Here is a 22,403-nt window from a genome sequence, read left to right on the forward strand (position 1 = left end):
GAGTAGGCAGACATGCTGCTGCTCCTTCTGTCTTATACGTAGCGGCCAAATTAAAATCCTAATTGCCATTTCAGAAGAAAATTAACTACTAAAAACTCAAGTGTATTGTTCAGCCCGTTCAGCTAAAAGTTGTTGATGGTACGTGCTTCTGCGCTGGAAGAGTATGGTTGGCCGTTCAGAAGAGTTTATGACATTTTGCATTTCCAACATAATTATACAAGGGTTCATAAAATGGGAAATTGCCCGTCGACGTCGGCGTAATCAATTATTGACAAGCGCGTACATATAGGAAGAAAATACCCTTTCGTATAAAATAAAGATTAGCTCCATTGTGGGTGGAATTAATATTCAACATTTAAAAAGCAATCGTGTCATGACTAATTCTGCTTCAGCTACCGCAAAATTTACTGGAATTAGTTCACCTTCCACTACCAAGCTAGTCAAAGAGTTGAACGAGTATTGCGAATTTCAAAGGGCAGCTGCACGAAGAGGAACTCGATGGAAAATGGTCTATTGCACTCATTCTGCTCTGTTTTAAAGCTTTCTCTCTGTCTCTTCAATGCTGCTACTGCTGCTGGTCGTAAATCCACTGTAATAATAAGTGGCCATTAATACACTCATTCCCTTCGCAAATAGGACGAGTATCCTCATTCGCCCTCCAGTTTACTTCCATTCTTCAACCCTATCACCAAAATACTACGAGTCGTATACCCACCTACATACCTGGTCCTTTCGCACTTTCCCTATTCCTGCATTATTATTACACGGCTAAATATGCATCTCTTACGCATGTAGTCAGAATCGTCGTCGTCGTCGTGGCAGTTAGTTAGTCCTAGCAAGTCAAGTAAAGTAACCCTGCTTGAGCATGTAGGTCTAGTGCTTTGTTGACATTTACTTGTCTGTTGAAGCGATGCATTAGCAGAAATTAACGGGCAATTACCTCAGCCTGTCCAATTTTACTGGCAATCATGAGATTACTCCTACCAGTGGCAAACTACTAACTACTAGATCTAATTCCATTCTAATGTTTCCTCAACCAACCAACCTACCAACTAAAGTAAGCAACCAACACATAGTAGTCCTGTAATAATGAGAGCCACTCCTTTTGTTCGACTCACTCACTTAACTCCAGCTTGACACACTACAGATACATTGATCTGCTCGGTCAGGATATCTGCTACAGATCTCTCTCAAATGATAGTGGCAAGTTGATTGAATAGATGAGAAAATAGGTGGTGGTGGCTGGTTATTGTGGAAATTGGGAAAGCATTAAACGGGTTATAAAATCAAATGGAAATTCATCGGGTTACTGAAAAAAAGTCGAATTGAGTCCTCAACTGAGGAGTATAATAAAAGATGATAACCCCAAGTTGTTACCAGTTGTTGGTATCTCTGCGCTCATCAAAATTTGCTGCTGGTGGTGGTGGGAGTTAGCAGACGTCTGGTATCACTTCTATTTATCTCTCAACCAGGAGGAGGAGGAAGAGGATTGGTTTTGGTTTCATTTGTGTTAGGATTTCCTCGCAGATGACCTCATCAGTCACCACGACTTCAGCTTTAGAAAACTATCCTGGCCAAAGATGGCTTATCAGCAGAATTTCCAACTCCTGTGTTTTCACAAGGAGCGAGGAAGTAAATAATATTTGGAAATGTTCTCCACCCAAAACGATACATGACAACGTTGACTGACTGGTTTAACTATTGCTCTCGAATAGTCGATCGCATTATTATTGCAAGTTTCATCTCCAATCCACCATCAGATGTGGAAGATGAGACACAATTTCCGGACTGCAAGAGCCCAACTTCGTCAATACTAATTACTCTTCGTGTCTTGGTCTATAAGCCACGCGCAGTTGTTGCAGTAGGAAGAAGTAAAATGAGAAGTAAAATGAGAAGTGCAGAAAATGCTTCTGTTTAAAATAGCAAATAGCTGGAGTAAATAAACAAATTCTTTTTGACAGTTTGAATTGGAAAGTTATCAATATGGAACGACTACACATTTGAGAATTCAATCCATCCGTCATTACACTAAACAATTTCAATGTTATTATCGATCGATAACGATTTGCATTTGGAATCTCACTTACTTTTTCCTCGTAATATTTATAACCACGATTGCGAAACGATTCCAAACTTGTTTGGAAATGTTTGGAAATTACTTTGACAGTGTATTCTTCAAGGTTCCCTAAATTATACCCATTTTCCCTTTGTTGGACTTTTCTATGTCGACTCGTCACCAAAACTGTCATTACAATATGGGAGCAACTTAACTCGTTCCTTCCTTTCTCGAGCCCATGCCAAGAGCACTTAATGTGTTCAACACACTTGAACTAGGGCGGCGAAGGTAATGGTATTCAATATACGACTACGAACCGACCACATTATTGAGTAGGTTTCATTTCATGCAAAACTTTTTCGCCTGCTCGATATCAAAGAATCATCATCACGAGTCAGGACTTGTATTCAAAGTAAAAGTAAAAGTAAAATTAGAGTTGGAAAGCAAAACGCATTACAACCCAATACCAACTAACCAATCCACCTCTCACTCACCCACTCACTCACAATGACGATCTGTGCGATTCCCCAGAATAAATTTTAATTTACTGTTTTCTCAAGATACCACCACCAACCGCATCAGCATTAGTTCGAGACAAGTTAACCAATCGCCTGTAAGTAAACCTATTTCGGCTTGCTCGATATCAAGGGCAATTCGTCTCGTCTCTATAGTTTAGGAATTGAGGAAGAGAAAAACTTGTTTATTTTTTGTTTCTTCTACCAGTAAAAGCAATCCAGGCTCACTAAACAAACTTGTGCGTGGGACGGGTAATCCACTCTTGAACTCGACTAGCAAAATTGATGGTGACTGATGAAGAGAACAGGGGAGGGGAGGGAAACGAGAAAGATTTCACACCAAGATGTTTAACCTCCAAGGTACACGAAAGTAGTACAAATATTAGTTTATTTTAGATATGACTATTTTTAATTCGAACTAATCAGAACTATCCAAAGCAGAATTTATGTAAAAACGGTATGATGATGTTAACAGTCTATGTGGAGACCATTACCCGTGACGACGAGAGCCTCCATACACTTTAGAAGTGATTGGCTCGTGAAAATATTCAGGGGATTCGTTTAGCTAATGGTTCGCTTACAATCGTGAGTTTTAGTCGAATACGGATGAGCAGAATGACGGGCAGATGACACAAACCATCCCCAGTTGAGTAGGCAATAGCAGCGATGCAATTTTCATCCTGAAGCTGAATAAGCAACTGAAATTCGGAATTTTAATCTAATCCTGGATTTCGCATGCAAATAGCAGCTTTATCCAAATAAACCGAGTACAACCCCTGTCACGCCTTCATTAATCCAAAAAAAACCCTCGGATCGTAATAAATAGATACGAATGGTGAGACAAACTGTGTAAATTATGTGTGTTTATTTGTCACTTTAATCTTCAACGAAATTCCTTCGTCTCTTCTCAATTCATGTGTGATATGCAAGAGCTCCCTCACAGAATAGAACTTTGTACACATATGAACCAAAATACCAACTGTCCTAGCTAATAATAAAGCAATAAATGCAAATCAAGGACAGTGAGCGGTACTCAAGCGAGTACTGCAACTTACTAAAATAACATTGTCCCATAATTATGGACAAGAATAACTTATTTGTTTGCGTGTTACACCTTCATTTTCTACATTCAAATACTTTATTTGCTTTTACTGTCTTCCTAAGATGCATGGATTTACTACTCTCAAAAGCAAATCATATTCATTCATTTCTGATTTTCTAAAGAACATATTATTTTGAGAAATTCGCCGAGTAAATTTAGCATGCAAAACATAATTCAACTAGAAACTGATGAGGTCGTTACCAATTTGGGGAACATACCAAAAAAGCTATACGTGCATTGAAATGATATTATACACATACTATTATCTAATCAGTGACAACACAACGAAATGAATTTTGTCACAAGACGACACAGACATTTTTTTCATTCTCATCACCATCACAATCCCAATTTTCAGGATGAACAGAGAATGCTGGGAGGAGGAGGAGGCGAAGGAGGAGGAAAAAAGTTAATAACATTTCCTTCTAAATAAGGTAGTAAGCCTCTTAGGATCAAGTTAAGTCAAGCAAATGAAGCTATAGTTACAACAGCGGAAGGAAAGAAGGGGGGACAAATTGTAGAAAAGGAATAAAAAAAATATTTACGTAATAAAATAAGGACAGCATCTAATCAATTTAATTTGTGAATTAAATTATGCACTTATTTCATCCCTGGAGGAAAAAGTGTGTCTTTATCTCTCTCAGCAATAACTCACTCACGTTCTTTCTCCAAAATGAAATACGCTTTAAATACGGTTAGGATCTTCGAACTATGGAAAAATTCTCCGCTGGCACTACCACTACGAGCTTACGAGTACCTAGCACCCCACTACCATGAGTACACATTACATTGCTGCTGGGAAAGAAATAAATAGTATTATTTTCACGGAAAGGATTTAAACTTTGAACTGGGGAAAAGTCAGCAGCCAAGGCGGCGTGTTGTTGTTGTGCGGATGCTAAGCGCGAGCTCAGCAAAGTTTTTAATGCATAAATGTAAAGTTATTGGAGTCATGTTTGCCATAAATATATTTCGCATATAATAATATAATCTGCTGTGGAAGAAGAGTAGTGGAAGAAGGGAGGCAAATCGAATGAGAGAGGATGGGATGAAAAGCAAGAGGAATTACATGAGCAACCTTCCCACATATCGTATACACATCTCTTCACTACACGCATTAGGAAAAAGACCGAGGAGAGAGAAACTCAATTACATTTTTATCAAAAACGGGATTTTGTATTCAAGTCTGAGAGAAGTTTGGAAAGTGCTGAAGCAAAGCAAAGCAAAGTTGTTACACTGAACCACGCCAAGCCATGCCTAATTTAAGCAGCAGCCAGATAGCTCCGTATAGATACCCTCCTACACACCCACCCGAGACTCCCTCGCCACCACCGAATTCAACATCATCATCTACTTTCTCTCTCTCTCTCTCATCCTACAAATAAAACTGATGAAGAAACTAAACTGCGTTAGTTAAGCGCTTCCATAAAGTTTAATCAGTTTTTCTGTCAGCAGAACAGAAAATTACTTGGAGTTTACGCAAAGTTTGCTTGATATAAAAACAACTGGCCCGATACCCAAGATCGAGGAGTAAGTAAATAGTGGAGTGGGGAAAGTTGAAAAATAATAAATGGATACAAATTTTATTTCTATTTACTAAACAGCGTTTATTTATGTTAATATTCAACTTTTTCTGCCATCAACAACAACCAACTAACCAACCAACCAAGCAACCATCCAACTAACCAAATGATACACGTGCATATCCGGGCATTGGAAAACTCGTATTAATAAGTTATGGAGGGATGGAAATAAAATTTAACCAAATTCTGAACAAACATTGATGACTGACACTTCCATCACGACTCTCATTCTGATCCGTCCGAGTGCACACATCCGTCGGACTGAATAAAAAGTGATTGAGCCCTTGATTTGGCTCACTCGCTAACTAAAACGCTCTGGGAGATGGATGGAAAACAGAACGAGTGAGTAGGGTTTGAGGATCAAAACTGAAATAACGAGAGGGGACCCTTTTCCTGATGCATATCACATCATCGTCATCATCACAAAACTGATCTTGGGCTATTGCTGGGTTGCCCGGCCTTGTCGAGTTGGTCGGTCGGTTGGTTGGTGTCACTCTCTGGACACATCCGACTCGGTTTTAGTTACTCTTCAAATCAGAATGAAGATTAGTGTGGAGAATATAATAGTGTTTGGCTATGAACTGTGAACATGGGCAGCTCACAAATAAATGGAATGAAATGAAGACTGCTGCTGGTGCTGGTTCAGTTGAATGAATGAATGAAGAGATAGGAGGGCACAAGTATTATAAAACTAAAAGTAGCTTCGATTTTCCATATATTCACGACGAGATAACTTTTATGACTCACTCGACCCTTCCTTCCTTCCTTCCTCTTCTCTCCCAGTGCGGATATTTCCTGCCTGGTGCATAGGACTCTAGGTTAATTCAGCCCTCTATAAAACGCTCCCAATAATACAAGTAAACGGCGCCATGTCGGCTGCTAAAAGCTACAAATGTCCAGTCCAGGACAATCAAATATGCTGGTGGTTGGTCGGTTGGGGGTCTAGTGCCAAAATTATAGGACGGAGAAAAAATAATAATGCAACCAATTCCCTCTACGCCGCTCCAAGTCACCACCTAATTTTCAACTCGGAGATAATCGATTCTGGTGACATTGCATTTCTACAAAACAAGAAAAAAAGTCATTAAATAACTTGGTTCGGGAGTAATGATAATTTGAAATGGGTTTATAAGGCAAAAAATAAAATGCTATTTATTATTCGTCAGCCAGTCAGTCAGTTCATATTTCTCATCAAAAAGTCTGCAAGACAAGTTGCTTTTTCTCATTTCATTTTCTCTGGGATTTATTTGAATGTAATGGGTTTGGAATGGAAGGAAAGCGAGAGGTTGGTTCGTTGGTGGGTTGGTTGGTTCGTTGGCGAGGGCAAGGACAGCAGTTGATAGAGTTATTACTTGAATAAGTAGGAATGAATTGGATCGCTTTTGATGACAGAGTTGAACAAATGCGTTATTTTACTGGGCTCTCGCACTTTTCCTTCTTCGGTGAAAACTTACCCTTCTGCATCCGCTCTCACACTCTCTCCCCATCAAATTTGGCGATTGTTGTATGTGTGGCAGCCAACGCACGTATGGACTAAATAAAGCTAAATACTTTTCGCCCTGTTATTCCCCACTCTCCGACCTGCAATGTGTCTAACTGTGTTGTATGGGGTATGTAATTGCACCCTCAACAATAACCGAAAAATACTACAAGAGCTTCTTGTGCTGCACATGAGCTGGCAAAACCATAGGATCTGGATTCAATCCTCCTCTAAATGAAATCATATTTACTTCACAATGCAATAAAGGAATTGCAGCAAGGTTTTCACAGTCACATGTTTGAAATTGAATTATAGTTCAATCCAATCCCTCTGCAAAGACGGCTGGAGAACGTAGTGACGAGTCTTTGGGATCCTTCAATTTCATTACACTTTTCAGTCTCACTAGGATTCAGTCAGTTTCAGGGAGAGTTGCATCGTGTGGATGGACGGCAACACATGGATTCACACACAGAGTTGGGTCAGGTTATGTTGCACAACATGTGATGCATCTTCCTCAGAAAAGAATTAAGGGCCACAAAACGTAATACAGCCGGGACAATGGAATAAAGGAAGTCTGGGCTGGGCGAGGGAGGCTAAAAAGAGCTTTGGGACAAATGATCAAAGTCCGAATGAAATATTACTTTTGATCAAGGGATCAGTACTACATGCATATTACATTAGAACATATTACCTCTTACACGCATGTTGATATGTGTGCCCATTCCACTCGCTCACAATCAGATTCATTTATTCATTTCACTTACTTAACCCCAGCAGCCACCCACCCACCTCGCCGACCTAACCCAGGGTCGCTGTTAAATAAATGTAATGCCAGTAAGTGTGGACTTTACTAATCTAATCTAATCTCCGGATACGGGTAATATAACACAATGCACCCAACTCAGCAACAGAGAGCCCTTTCTCCTCGCGGAGAAGAACATGCAAAATAAACCTAGCGAACAAAAACTAAGTCGTGTCGTCGTCGTCGAGGTTAAGCTTACGTTTGCAATCTCGCTTTCGAGAAGAAATGAAGTGAATGAATAAATGCTTAAATCCTTTCTCGTGCTCCCTTCATTTTGTGTGAGATAGAGAGAGAGCGGACCTCCATCACATTCATTATTTTCTGCTTTGAATTGACTTAATACATGGACAAGATAAGTACATTTTAGAACTGGCGAACAAAATAATGCTTTATATGTGCATACACAGGATTAAAATCAGGGTTTAAATTGCATTAGCAAACTGCGAGCTGGCTTCAAATAATTTATCAATGCGTGGAAGAATTAATCCAGCTCATATACGTATGATGACTATGATGAGATGATACAGACAGTGACAAGAATTACCAGAAATCAAAGGAGGACTCGATATGATTCAATTTAATAAAATTTACATGAGAAATGGCAAACGATAATTGAATTGACAACTTTAGTTAATTGAGATACGCCTGGACCGAGTGGAGCTTATTCGTGTTGGGCACAAAAGACGACGTGATTTCATATATTTGAATAATACAAGCAAAAAGTGGATATTGCTACTTTTACAGTAAGTTGAGTATACATGCATCCAGTTGTGCAGGTTGGTAGATAAATATGTAGGCATTTCGTGCCGTCGTAGTATTGCAATTTCATTAAGTTTTGTTGGTTTGTTATTCCTAGTTTTTTGTAGACGTACTAATGAATTGGATGGAGATGAAAGGAAATCTAATTACGATAAAATAGGTTGACAAGTATTCCATATAGCCAAGCTACATTTTTAAACAAATAAAGATATTGCTTTGTAATTGTGTTATGACTAATGAAACTTCTTTTCACAAAAATAAATCCTTGTCAAAAATTAATCCTAACAACAAGCACGGAGTGAAAAAATTGTATGCATCATTTATTCTTTAATTTTTTCCCTATGTATGTAGGTCTGCGAATGAAATTGCGAATTCTTGCTGAAATTAGGGTTCGTTTCATCCTGCAGATATTCTCGTTTTGTGTTCTTTCTTCACGAAAGAAACTGGGTTTGAATTGGCAGTGAAAACAGATCTGGGAGAAGACAGTCATAACTTATAATTAGGCAGGTCGGTTGGCCAGGTCTGGCTCTCTAATTCACTGCCTCGTGTGAAAGGGTGAGTGGGAGAAAGGTGGAGAAAAGGCCGTAACCTTGTCTGGGTGGGAGCAGGCAATAAATTGAGTTGGATTATTTGCACCCACCTTGAGGAAGATATAGGCCAGCACCGGTTTGCACGTGGTGATATCCCGAGAGTTCAGAGTCCGGGTCGAGTTCGCCGCCATACGGCTTGAGCGACCTCAGCCCTCCATTCATCCGCATGTCACTGGGGGCAGGTTCGGGTGGGGAGTCCGCTCCTCCTTCAATTAAAAGAAAAATATCTCTCAACTCTTTTCCTCTCTCATTTATCTCTCGCAGAACGCATTTGGATTCTAATTTCTTCTCCCTCAACCACCACCCTCACTTTCCCTCCTTGGTCTGCTTCTCTTAATGTTAATGGAACCAACAATTCTGCTTCTTTTCCTCCACGGCTTTTAGGCCATTTCCACTAAACGCAAAGTAATGAAGGGAGAAAAACGAGTAAAAATAAAGTGAAACGAGGACGATCAGCAGATAACACAGGACGGTGGAGAGAGAGAGAGAGAGTAATTTGAGAAGGACTGACTGTTCCTTTAACGGATAAGAGAAAACCAAGAAGTAGTAAAGGAATATGTGGTACGTAGAACATAGTCGGAAGGGAGACGAGAAACAAGCTGATTGTAAATGCATGAGGTAGAACATCATGTCACACGTGGACATGTGCTATTTGGACTTTCTCGAGGTGTCTCACTAGCACCGAGCTCAAATCTAATCTTTGGAACCAGAAAACCAATCCAATCCATGGCTTTCCTGAAGGGGGGATAGTATGCAGAGGACACACATAGTTGCACATATGTGACCCGGCGGTTTGAAGGTGGAAGAGCAGGTAAAGGTATACGAGGGGAAAGCAACAACGGTAATTTCTGTCGGAATGCAACATACATACATATTCTCGCAAGAAGGGGTTGGAGCATTTCCTTCAAGAAAGTGTGATTTTTTTTATTCCAACTGTGAGCAAGCAGCAGCACAACTGCTTCGAGCAACCAAAGTGGACTAATCTTCTCCTGTCCCCAATGATTGTCGTCGTTTGTCCCACACCAAACTTAAGCGGACTTCAGTTTAAGCTGGAAATGTTTTTTTCCTCTGTCTTCTCCTTTATTTCTCATTCTAAAAATTAGATCATTCCGTCGAGTTGGCCGGGTAGGGGCGGATGGGAGTGGAAAAGATTTATTGTCGCGGACGTTTTCTACGGGATGTGTGTGGGCCATGTCCGGAGTTTGGCTCAGCAGCAGCAGCTCAAATAAAAAACGTGGGGATGGATGGATTCAAAAGTTTTTAGCTAAATGAACAAAAACGGTAATCAAATTCAAATCAAAGACAGGTCCAGGGTCATTTATCACCAAAGCTTAGTCGAGTACAAAGAAAGAATACTCAATCTGCCGCTCCCCTTTCTACTTAAAACTTTCTCGAGCCAAACCCCCCGCACTCTCATCCCTTGTCATCTCGTCGTCTTCCCTCTCCAGCTCTTCCTCGCTGTCTCCGGCCTCCGGCTACTCAGTCAAATGGTCGTGGTGCACAAGCATGACCTCCAAAAAGGCACAGGGTTCCTCGATTCCATGCCACCACATTTATACCCCGAGTTGACTAAACACAGTTTAGGGAACATATTGTGCTTCACCCTGAACAGGCTTTCTTTCACTGCACTCACATTTTCCCTCTCCCTGGAGAAATGCTCTTGCGATCGGCTTCGGACCATGGAAGAAAGGACTGATGATGATTCCGTCAATAAATACTGGTCGCAGTAATAGCAACGCGGCTTGGAGTAATGTAACTACATAATGGAATGATGCTTTATCCGGAAAATCGTATCCCATTTCATCCCCGCCTCCTTTGTCCAGTAATCCCTTTTTCTCCGCTAAATAAGTATCTCTGGGAGGAATTTGAGGTAATTTTAATTTTAACGTGACTAGAGGAAACCCGTCGAATAGAGCATAATGCATATGTATAGAAAGACCTCATCGACTACATGCGTGTGTGTGAGTGAGTGGATCCCCTTTTTGGATTTACTTACTTCTTCTTTCTCTCCCTGGCTCGTCTTGATAAAAAATGCGTGAATTTTCCATCTAAGCCAATGTCAGCTATGCTTCCTCTTCCTCCAAGTTCACACATTTCGGTTGATCCAATCTCATTTGTTCGTTATTACCTTTACACACAGTGTCCCAGAGTAACGACGCCTCTAAAGTTCTCAAACTGTGCTTCTTCTTCACTTTCCTCACTCACTCATTCTCTAGCTGGCTGCCTGCTTTCCCTCACTTTGCTTAAACTAACTCTGTTAAAACAAACTGGGCTTTGAGTTGGTTGGTTAGTGAGTGAGGGAAAGCTAAGCTAAGCCTGCTGAGAGGAGGGTGTGACGAATTCTTTGGTGAGGGAATTTAGTTTAGCGGAAATTCGGATACTTTATCCAAGAGTCTTTATTTTATGGAAGTAGAAACAAAAGTGTGTGGAAATTACTTGCTCAGTTTGGAAAGGGCTGCTTATCAGGAGGACGCATACACCTTGGACAAACAGAGACATTCATTCACAGCTCAGCCAAGGTGGGTTGTGTACTAACTGTTACCGTCACCCGTACCTTCGGCAATTCATTCACTACCTCTCGTGCCTCCCTTCCTCACACCACAGTGGCTTCATCCACGAATCCACTAACTAATGACAAAGTGTGGAAGGAGGAAAAAAACTCGGCGACGTGGTGGGTATCGTACTGCTGAAGTTGACAGATAGCTGAGCACCGTTGTGTTTGGGTTTTCTCCACAAACTTTCTTCCTGGTTTTAGTACAAACACTAACCTACGTACGTGATCAACAGCGTAGTTTCCATTAAAGCATCCATGTCACTCGATATTTGTTTTTGCTATACAGTTTACTATTGATTATTTTAAAAATTTAATGGGTTTTTAAAAGTAAACTTTCCCGTTGAGAAGAACGTTACTTATGGTCATAATTCTGTATAAAAATGGGGTCGGAGAGAAGTAGCGCTACATTTGCATACATATGCAAAAAAATGTCAGACTTGTACCAAATGTCACACATCTCATCGTGCCAGATTTATCCATTACCTGACTACGTACAAGATGGGCGAAAATCATGCATATAAATTATATTTATCCCTGTGGGCATAAGAGTTCGTGTCTCGGATTGAATTCGAATTACAATTCGGATTAGAATCATCATCATCAACAGGACGCGTCAACCAGGAAGAACAAAAGAATCCAGTACGAAACACGTTTCCCGATGCGTATCTACATACACACCAACGAGCCCGTGGTGTGTGACAGTATGGAGATGGAAAGAAAGAAAAATGGAAAATCAGGCAGGAGGAGGAGCAGCAGCAGTCACAACAGCATTTGCAATATCATCACATCGTTATTAAAGCGTCATATGGAAATGCAACGCATGCAAAACTATGCCAATTTCTCCCTCGCGTATCCATTCATCTATACTCGAATGTTCCATAGTTTTTCTCATTTCCCATTATTTCCATGTTGTGGTCTACTTTCACTCTTCCACGTTTTTGCAATTGGCAACAACCAGAGATGTGGAGAAGAAGACACCAAATACGGTACATACGTACGTAGATACATGAGTAAAAGGAGAAGACGAACATTCGCTCCATTATTGCTCTAATTCTAATCCGACGGAATGTGAAATGGCAAATCGACCCAGTCCTTAATATCTGTTCATTCAAATGAGTCTTACATTGTATCGTTCGTATGAGTTCCCAATTTCATGCCTCTTTGCCCCTATTCATCTCTCCATCCGTCGCTCCTCTACTCACTCAGGAATAGGTAGACAGACACGCTTTTGGCAACTCGCTCGCTCCCTCCTGTCTTGTGTTATACCTTATTTGAGCTTTCACTTCACTAACAACACGCTTCGAGATGGAACATTTCTCCTGCTCCTCCTACTTTACTCCACTGCGAGCTAAAGTCAACGTGGTAAATTGGGTTTGTGTTCATCTTGGGAACGAAATCTAATATGAAATGCAGCGCATTGCAGTGCACCACATACGGAATTCGTGGGAAATACTGGGTCATGACGAGGAATAAAATTCACGTAGGGTGTGCTGAATATTCGCATACCTTTTGGTCGCTTATGGCCCTCATAAAATTTCAGATGAATACGAGACGGGTGTTGTTTGGTGAGGAAATGGTTTGAGGTATTTTTTTCCTACACTCGCCTCTCCTGTTCCTCTTTAACTCTCCATGCGGACAGATGAGTTTAAATGTTTTCGAAATCGCACGGGACAACATTCAGAGGACGGAAACTTGCAGCCCTGTCATCTTCATGGCACAAGATTTACGAGAGGTGAGCTGAATCTGCTGGACATGATGGGGAGGAATGAGGAGAGGAGAAATAGGGTAAAAAAACAAGGGAACCATCAACAGTATCCGTAAAATAAAATAGAAAGTGAAGCCTCGCCACAAAATCAAATCTAAAGGACAACTTGCACCAGGCATAAAAAAACAGTGAGAAAGCTGATATACGAGTTGAAAATTTGATTGAGGAGGATGAGGAAAAGATGCAATTTGGTGTGGGGAGCACGAGCAGAAGGATTTTGTCAATACGCATTTTTCTATCTTATTGGATTGCATGTCGTAACGTAACAATTCAAATTCTGTTTTCAGTTCGTCGTAGATAATAATTTGGGTTTATTTTAGAGTTCAGAAGCCAATAGTCGGGATGGACTCGTAAAATTTGGAGCGGAGGGAAAGGAGATGAAATAAAAAAATAAAGGAACAGCCTGAGCGAGATAAAAATTGACCGTAAAGATGGTACGAGCCAATTCTAGTCCTCATTCTCCATTTTCTGCCGCTCTCTCTCGTTCCGTATGTGAATGTGTCATCTTCGAAACAAGTCAAAATCGGACAAACTTTTACTCATGTTAAAAATCTGACCTGGTCAGCTGCTGCCTTTTCTTGTCACAAATAAATTTTACAAAATTCGTATCACTGGATTTCAAATTCTAAATGAGCTAGATGTTCGATTTACGAAAATTCCATTAAAATGGTTTCCTAAAATTAAAATGCTGCACGCACGTTACTACTTAAAGCGTATATTCGGATAAGAAGTAATACGATGCTGTGTGACATTTAAGAATTTCATCCAATTCTACCCTCTCCCATTGACCCCTGATCTTGAACAGAAAAGGGTTGCACTTGGCCCGTTGTGAAATAATGGTGGTACGTAATTGTAAGGTATGGACATAGTAGTCGCGGTAGTGTAAGAAATAAATGTTGAAATGGCTCTGGAGGAGAAAGCAGAGAGGGCATCTCGTGAGCACCCGGGATGGAATACATACCTAATACGTATGCACATACATACACACATATCCGTATAGAGAGAGGATGGCATTGTGTGTGTCTGGTTGTTAGTAGTTGATTCCAGCGAATTTCCAACGTCATTTCACCCTGCGAAAGAACCCCATCGCCACCAAACCAAGCAGCAACTCAACATGATCCGACAAACTACTCTTTTTATTGTTGGGCGTGGACGAGGAAACGGAATAGTCACTGTTTTTAATGTATTTCTCTTCGTTCGGAATGCAGCTTAGCCAAGAGAATGATGATGGTTGCCTTCCTTCCTTCACTTCTATGCACATCTACTGCTGTTTCCTTTCTATTGCCTTCATGCCTTTATTCTCGCCTCGCTTTCTTTCTGTTTCCTCCTCTTCTTCTTCTTCGTATCAGTTCAACCCGTCCATGCCCAATATGCAATGGCCGAGAGCAGGATGACCATTTCCCTCAGGAAAGTATTCCGCCGAGAAGAAGAAGAAGACGAGTAGTCTTCGCTCTCCCCGCTTGTGCCAACATCGGGAATGAGACAAAGAAAGAAAGAAGAGACAGCAGTAACCTCTTTATCACCTTCCTCTCTCTCTCCAGTGAAGTGTCCATCCAGTGCCATGCAGGCCGACCGAACAAGTGATGGCTGCCAACTGCTTTAAATTTCCACCAGAATTTTACGGCCTGTCATCTATTTCTGTCCATGGTTTGAGCAAGAAGAGGAGACACTTAACTTCTCCATCAGCCATCAACCATGAATAACTACTTATTGTCCTTACATGCAGCAACACTTATTTTGTGACTGCCACTGCTGGTGCTGGTGCTACTGGGGTATGTATCCATATGGGTGTGGGTGGTGGGTAGGATAAGGTCTGCTTGGTATGGGGCTGGTATGTTATGGGGTGACATAGTAGTCAAGTTCCACGACTGGAATGAATGAACTTTCCTCCACTTACCATTTTGGGCCACCATGTTCAGTCGATCTCGATTGGTCATGGTCATCCCGGAGTGTGGGTGTCCATGTCCATGAACATCCGATGACTCTTGATAAGTTCCGTCCGAAACGTCAGACGAAGAGTCGGGGTCGGAGTCATTTCTGTGAGGCAAATGTGCAGACCGGTTATTACTTCTGACTCGGTGATGATGCCTCATTTTGCTGCTACTTTTCTTGTTCCCATGAGGGGGTGAAAAGTGAGCTTCCGGCTCACAGTAGATCCCATTAGATCGATTGTTCGTTCCTTGGAAGCGATACATCGTTTTATCTCGCGTTCCCCACACGGAGTTGATCTCCTGCTGCAATTTCACTTATTATTTATGGCTGTGAGGTGATGACCACTTCAAAAGAAGCCGAGGAATGGACAACCCTTTCCTTTCCTTGGGGTGATAACGACAGTAAGATTTTGACTTTGGGATGATCCTATCTTCTGCTGATGTTGCCACCCTGCTTTCTGCTCCTCATCTGTGTTCACACTATTTATCCGCATAATAATAATAGTTGGTCGTATGTGGTGAGAGCAGGCGAATCCGTCGTGCTGGATTTGGGAGGAGACAAAGAAGACGGAATGGTGTTTGGGTTGTTGGGAGGTGGGTCGTCGTATCGGTCGCTTTCTCCAACACTCGATCTGCAATACAGCAAAAACATAAGTATTCTCATAAACACAGCGTCAAGACTCAATACCTGTCACCATTACCATTCCAATCTCGATCCCACCCTATATAATGACCATCATAATAATAACATGATAATAGCTTTTGCATAGATGTTCAAGCAGCAATAGCAGCAGTAGTTTATCTAGAAATACGTACAAGCAAACCTGGATCGTGGTGATGATGACGGCTGGTGAAATTCATTGATCGATATCCACACACACACAACAATGGCAAAGTAGTGCCGACTCATCGAACGTATGAATACTATTATTACCACAGAAATTCGGGGGAGAAGCATCATCGTCAGTCCCCTGCCTGACCAAATTTAGTCGGAAATATTGCTCCAGCCAAAGAAAAACAAAAGTCAAAGTAATGCCAATCGAAACGTATGTACTGCACATAAGGTCCGTACGAATTGATGCAATACATTCAAGTTTACAATGATATTGTGTGCTGTGTATGTATGTAAATAGTGCCAGGTTCATGGGAATGCATGAATACATAAATGTTCAGTGTGTAGGCCACGAGCAAAGTTTGGTTGGGGGATAAACATACAACTTATTACCATTGATTTTCTCAATTTCATGTCCCAGCAACCAGCAGAGGTTACGTTATACTTGGTTGGTCTACGCTATGTTGTTGTTTTGTGAGAATGGAATTTGATCCAAAGTCGAGAATGCAATTCCACACGAGCAGCATAACATAGCATGGCTTTCTCTCATAAAGTGAGCAAATCTGGTCATTAGCATGAGTCATTACGGACTCAAATTACACTCACACCAAGAACAACCAACCAAACCAAACCAACCAACCAACCAACAACAACTGCTTACGATACGACGATACTCGCTCGATGCAATTAATTCAATTGATGACAACGACTACAACACACACCAAGTTCCACCTTTCTCTGAATGCGATCAACCTCTCAATCAAAAGTCGCAATTGCAATTTTGCATACTGCTAAATATAGATTCATGGTCGTACATATTGTATTCAAAATTGGTGCTAAATCGACCTTCGAAATTGAACTGAATCCATGCTGCTATTGTTACTGCTGCAGCAACTATGAGGGGAAAGGAGGATGGAGTATTATTATTATTATTATTGAGTACTTTAAACTTTACACAGAACGAGAGGGAGAGGACGAGAGCTATTATTTACTTACGTCAACTCAGTCCAAAAGTCTTGAATTATTTATTATTATACTTCAACCCTGCCAACGAACCAAGTTAAAGGGAGCTCGCTTTCTATGCAGCGCTCTTATTCGACAAGGAAAAGCTAAACCATAGTTGACACAAAAAGTCCCAGCAACAAATGTCATGAGATATGAGAAGTAAAACTCATGGTATCAACGAGAAACCTGCATGGCAGCAGACAGCATGACGCTCGCTGGCGTTCGAGCGGAAAAGTTGCTTCTTGATAAGCAAAAACTTGAGTGGCGTCTCTTTGTGCAATTAGCCTCAGGACCTGAATAGCAGGCACCCGAGTGGAGAATTATATGTTGTGACTGTAGAAGGCGTAGACTGTAACAACCAACAAACGAATAAAAAAACTTTGGTATTTCTAAAGCTTCTGATCTATTCTGAAAGTACTATTTCCTTTTCCTTCCTCAAAAGCAGCAAGGTCCGTCCACTTTGTTGGTAGATTTACGTTGCCATTCCGCCTCTTAAAAACAATCTTCCTTAATCAGGCTTAAGTGTGTGGAAATAAATGCTGCCACAAAGTTGTGATATTTCAATTCTCGTGCCGGATGTAGTTGGCTAATTGTCATTTATTATGGTCTCATCGATTTGCTGGAAGCATGGACAACAAGAATATTTAGAGTTTGCATAGAGAGGTAAGAACTACTAACTACTTGAAGGCATGTTCAAAACTCTTGGCATGCTATTATTGAGCCAAGTGGAATTATGGCTCAGTCAGTGGCAATGTTTGTATGATTAAAATTAGTTGGGCGAAATGGCAGTATAAACAACATGAAATTGATAACAACTCGACAATATCCTCCTAAACCTGAAGTACTAAATCATCATGAATGAAGGAGGAGATTAGCTCAAAAGATTCCTCTGCCCAATTTGCCTCAACCCTTCTTGTTTATGGTCGCTTTGTAAAACAAGTCGTCCGACACAGTATACATTACACGCTACACACACTCATCATGACCACGGGCGGCGTCCAACATGAAATCGAAGCTATTCGTAGAGTAGAGGCACAGATGGAAAACGCTTTCCTCGTTTCCAATGTGAAATTAATGGATGAAAGTGCCAACCACCACCAGTTTCCGTGACACCTTCTCTCTTCCCTGCGTAACCACGAACTAACTACAAGCACAATCACCACCGAGTGTAGTATGTACTTGTAAAGTAGTAGTGAGTGGATTGCTGGGTACTCTGCACGGACACAAGTGGATTATTATGGACCATAGTGGCCACATTGTAGGCGGCTGTACATTGGACTTGGTGGTGGTGAAAGTTCACCACCAACCTTACACTCAGCTCAATGTGTGAAATGTCGATACAGGAAAAAACGAACAAGTTGAAGCAGAAGTGGTATAGCTTACATAGATTTCGTGTCGCCGTTGAAATTGAGTGTTGTTAACTTGTTACATGTCCGAAGGACAAACACAACACGGCCACTGCTCCCGCCTCCTCCAAGAAACCAGTGTTTCTTTTTGCTTTTATTTCTCCGAAAAAGTGGGAGGTAAGTGGTAAGTGATGAAAAGGTCTCGCCGGTGGTGGAGCTGGGCAGGGACAGGGAGACCCATGTGGTTTGGTTTAGCCGGTGATTCCTTGTCTACTTCGAGTGGATCAAATTTATTATATGGTTCCTTAGAAACTACTTGAAATAGTTAGTGGTAATGGATTCTGTTTAGAGGTTGATGGGGTGAATGGAAAGTGCACCAAGCATTACACACACACGTATAGAGACGCAACCCATACCGCAGCGTAGGCACCTGGTACATAAATACATATATGTGCAATCCACCAAGCCTTTTTTCCAAACTTTTACTTATTCTCTTTCATTCCACTTACTTTCACGGGGGGAATAAGGATGGATTGAGAGACACACCTTGCTACCAAGCATCCAAAATTCCAAAGTTCAGAAATCTGATTCCCCACTCATTTTCTCAAGGAAGAACCAAGTGCACGAGTTCATTAGCCCTGCAGCCGTTGAATTAACCAAAAACTACCATCATGGGATGAAAAAGTAAAAGAGGAGGAAGGAGAGAGCAGGAAGTAGCAGTAATAGTAAATAGTGAAATGAAATGAAAGGTTGTACAAGTATCAATAGAGACGAGAGCATGGGAACACTGTGCCATAGTCAATAATGTAAGTAGTTGGGAGCCAGCAGTGAAATAAAAGAACGGCTTCTTTCATAGGTTGGATGGAATAAGGGGAAATAATTTTACTTCACGTATGACTTGAGGTAAAATAAAATTTCTAGAGAACATACAACAAGTATCACATTCACTCACCAAAGAGCTACCACTTGCTAAAGGAAGGGCCATTACTTTTGTGAGCAAGATCTGGGCAAGTTATTTTGAGAAGGAGTACGAGTATGCACTACTGGATTGGTCACTCCACCACTCAACCTATTCCACCTGATTATATTTCCCTGGTGAAGGGTCTCTAAGTGTTTGAGCATGTTTGCACACTCCCTCGAAGGAGAACTAAATGCCTTTGGAGTCCATCCACAAGGTCGTAACTTTCTACTACTACGTGTGGCAGGGGAGAAAGGTTATGTTGTGAGTTGTCATGTGGATGTTATTCTCCGGCAGCAGCATGTTTGTGCATTCTTTCTTCTTTTTTTCCTGGCCTGATTATATTATGGAGTCAGGCGGAGGAGGTGGAGGAGGAGGAGGAAGGACAGGAAGTCTAAAGAGCGGACAGATTTTATTTATAGTGGCGAACTGCCCTCTCCTACTCCCTCGTCCCTTATGTCATGCCTAGTTAGACACCACTCACTCACAACTCACCATTACTTTTATACCCTGGACGGAGATATAAACAAAGCTGGGGCAGAGGCAAAAATAAAGTGAAATGCCGTGTTTGAAAAGGTAGTTTCATAGTCATAGCCGCATATCCGAAAAAAATGAGAGACTTTCTCCGCTTTCATTTCATCCGCTTTCCCACCATAAATAAGAAGCCGTTCTTCTACGCCGTATACGATATGTGTTCATTTATACGCACAGCAAGTCTCTCTCTGTCTGTGTGTACTACCTGGGTCTTCGGAATCTCTCTGTTCGTCAGTTGTAAGCAACCTTATTCTATGTGCGAGAAACTTAAGAAACCATTTGCCCTAGGTGGTAGGCTTCAGCGTAGTGGTAGTCACCCCAAGTGAGCGTAATGTTATGTTGAAATAAAAATAAAATCCGGTAATATAATAAAGGAAGAGTCGTCGTCGTCGTCGTCCTAGTCGGACCTACTGGAGGGCAAGGCCTTCTCACTTAACCAACTGTGTATCCACCACCACCACGACTGCTGCTTTCTGTCTCATTTTGATGCTCGAGTTGCAATTGGCTTGACTTCTTGGCTTGGACGAAGGGGAGCCTAAAGTGCACGAGTCTAATCCAATCCCACGAACCCATGAAGACGGCAGCACAACGAGCCAAGCACAGTAGTGCATGACATAGCAACTTACTTTAGACTTGCGAAATCACAAAAATGAAAAAAAGTCAGCGCACGTCCCAACTTTTGGTTTGGGTTTGTTGGACTTTACCGTTTTTAGGGTCAAGCACGTCAAGCAGAGTAGACGAGTAAACCCAAGATTGCATTGCGTCCACAATCCACATCGCATCCAGTGCATATAGATGGAAAGCGGCTACCTGCCTACCCAACCAACTTCGCGGAAGGTAGATGACGAGGTACAAAAGCAACGGCAAACATCAAACGGATCATGAGTTGTTTTCCTTGTTTGAGAGAAAGTCGGCTGGTCACTGCCAACGTTGGTTTATGCAACACAAATTAGCCCTTCTTTCCCATTTCTGACTGAACTGAGGAGAAACGACATGTCTGTCATATTTGTTAATACAAAGTATCCTATATTTCATAGCGAAGCAAGATTAAGTCGCAACAAATTTGTTGTAAGGAGAGAAAGTTAAGTTGTGCCTTTGGCTAGGATGGCAAAATTTAGGTTAACGTAATAAAGATGACAGCGGGGGCGAAATAAATGAAATTCCATTTGCAACTTTCCTCGTCCTCTCATCTCGCCAGCCAGTAACAGCAGCAGCAGCAGCAGCAGTGGTAGTAGCGTCGTCAAATGTGATAGAACTCACGTAAACGAGAAATGTGTCCGATCCTCTCGAAATTTGGAGAATTTCATATTGACTAAAAGCAAATTTTTGCAGATTATACTTCACATGCGGCGGGTGGAGGTCTAATGAAAAATAGGCCTCATAAAAATCCAGCTAATATGTCCATTATCAAAACGGAATGATGAGAAAGAATCTTGTTGGCGAGGAGAAGAAGAAGACGATGAAGGAGGAGAAAGATCCTTGGCATGCTTCTTTCTCGGATGAGATGAGGCGAGATGAGGCGAGGGCGGAACCGTTTTTATTATTGTTATTCTTCTCCACTTCTGCGAAAAATATTTCAGCTCTTCTTTTTTTCCCTCGGACGAGGCCACCCCGATGATGGAGAAAGTGGAAGAAGACAAGTTATTTATATTAACATATTACAACTTGCAGGAGCAATATTTCCAGATGACAGGAAATATTTCCTGTTTTTCTTGACTGTCCAGCACAGCACAACAGCCAGTCAGCACGAGAAAGCGAGAGACGGGAAGGAATCAGACAACGAAAGAGTTGGATTTTGGAAGAGATTTCCTTCTCAACAATAGTAAAAAGTATGGATAAAAATGCAATCTCTCCGTTTGAGTACATATCGGGTGGGTTATTACGACATTTTTGTCCTCTCGTTGCCCACTGCTCGGCTCTTCATCCATTTCACTAATGTCGCTCTCTTCTTCTTGAGAGATTCACAAGCAGGAGTCCCGAACACTTCATATTTACAATCTGTCTCTGTAGTGGACAACATGGTTGCACAACGCAATCCGGGCAATTATCACTTGTAGAAGATAGTCTGACAGGATGAGAAATTCCTCCTCTCCGACGTCCAAAACCTACCAAGTGTATTTCTCTACCCACTCTGGAGTTTTATTTTATGGATGAAAACGTTTTATTGTAATTGGGTCCAACAATACGAAGATTTTTGCAACCCTGCTCAAAAAGTAGTCGTGAAGAAGTGCGTCGGCACAAGGCAAACTAACCAACATGTCCACTCTGTCTATGTCAAAGAACTGCAACAACTCCTTCAACGTGAACCCAAATTGGCTGTGTACCATAACAGGAAGGAACCTTGTGAAGAGCAGCAGCAGCATCCAGTTCATACAACACGGAGATATTTCTGTTTGCCACAAGAGAAACTTTTTTCCCACTGTCTCCCATAATAAATCACGACAAGAAAGAGAGGAGAAGAAAAAGACGACCAGAAGAATTCAAATATTTTCCAAATACAGAATCAAGCAGTCGTCTTCTACCTCGCCTCAGAAGACGTAGAGGAAGACGAAGAACAAGATATCCATCCACCGCTCGCTCTTTCGCTCGCTCGC

The 22,403-nt window shown here is 41.5% G+C and overlaps 1 protein-coding gene and 1 long non-coding RNA gene across 4 annotated transcripts in view; one reads left to right on the forward strand and one right to left on the reverse strand.

Moving 5' to 3' along the window:
* LOC110850896 (teneurin-a) overlaps positions 1-22,403 on the reverse strand; it is a 124,281-nt gene that overhangs the window by 57,172 nt on the left and 44,706 nt on the right. For all 3 annotated transcript variants that reach the window (XM_035852570.1, XM_035852571.1, XM_035852569.1), the window contains 2 exons: positions 15,101-15,766; positions 8,935-9,090 (listed from right to left, as the gene is read on the reverse strand). In XM_035852570.1, the coding sequence (XP_035708463.1) occupies positions 8,935-9,090; positions 15,101-15,398 (454 nt within the window). In that variant the 5' untranslated portion in view covers positions 15,399-15,766. The remainder of the gene's footprint in view (positions 1-8,934; positions 9,091-15,100; positions 15,767-22,403) is intronic.
* Positions 2,803-3,341, forward strand: LOC118435982. Its single transcript, XR_004835096.1, has 2 exons — positions 2,803-2,931; positions 3,047-3,341. It is a non-coding gene; the product is annotated as an uncharacterized LOC118435982 (long non-coding RNA).

The sequence above is a fragment of the Folsomia candida genome, unplaced genomic scaffold (assembly GCF_002217175.1).
Source record: "Folsomia candida strain VU population unplaced genomic scaffold, ASM221717v1 Fcan01_Sc006, whole genome shotgun sequence".
Classification (NCBI taxonomy): Eukaryota; Metazoa; Arthropoda; class Collembola; order Entomobryomorpha; family Isotomidae; genus Folsomia; species Folsomia candida.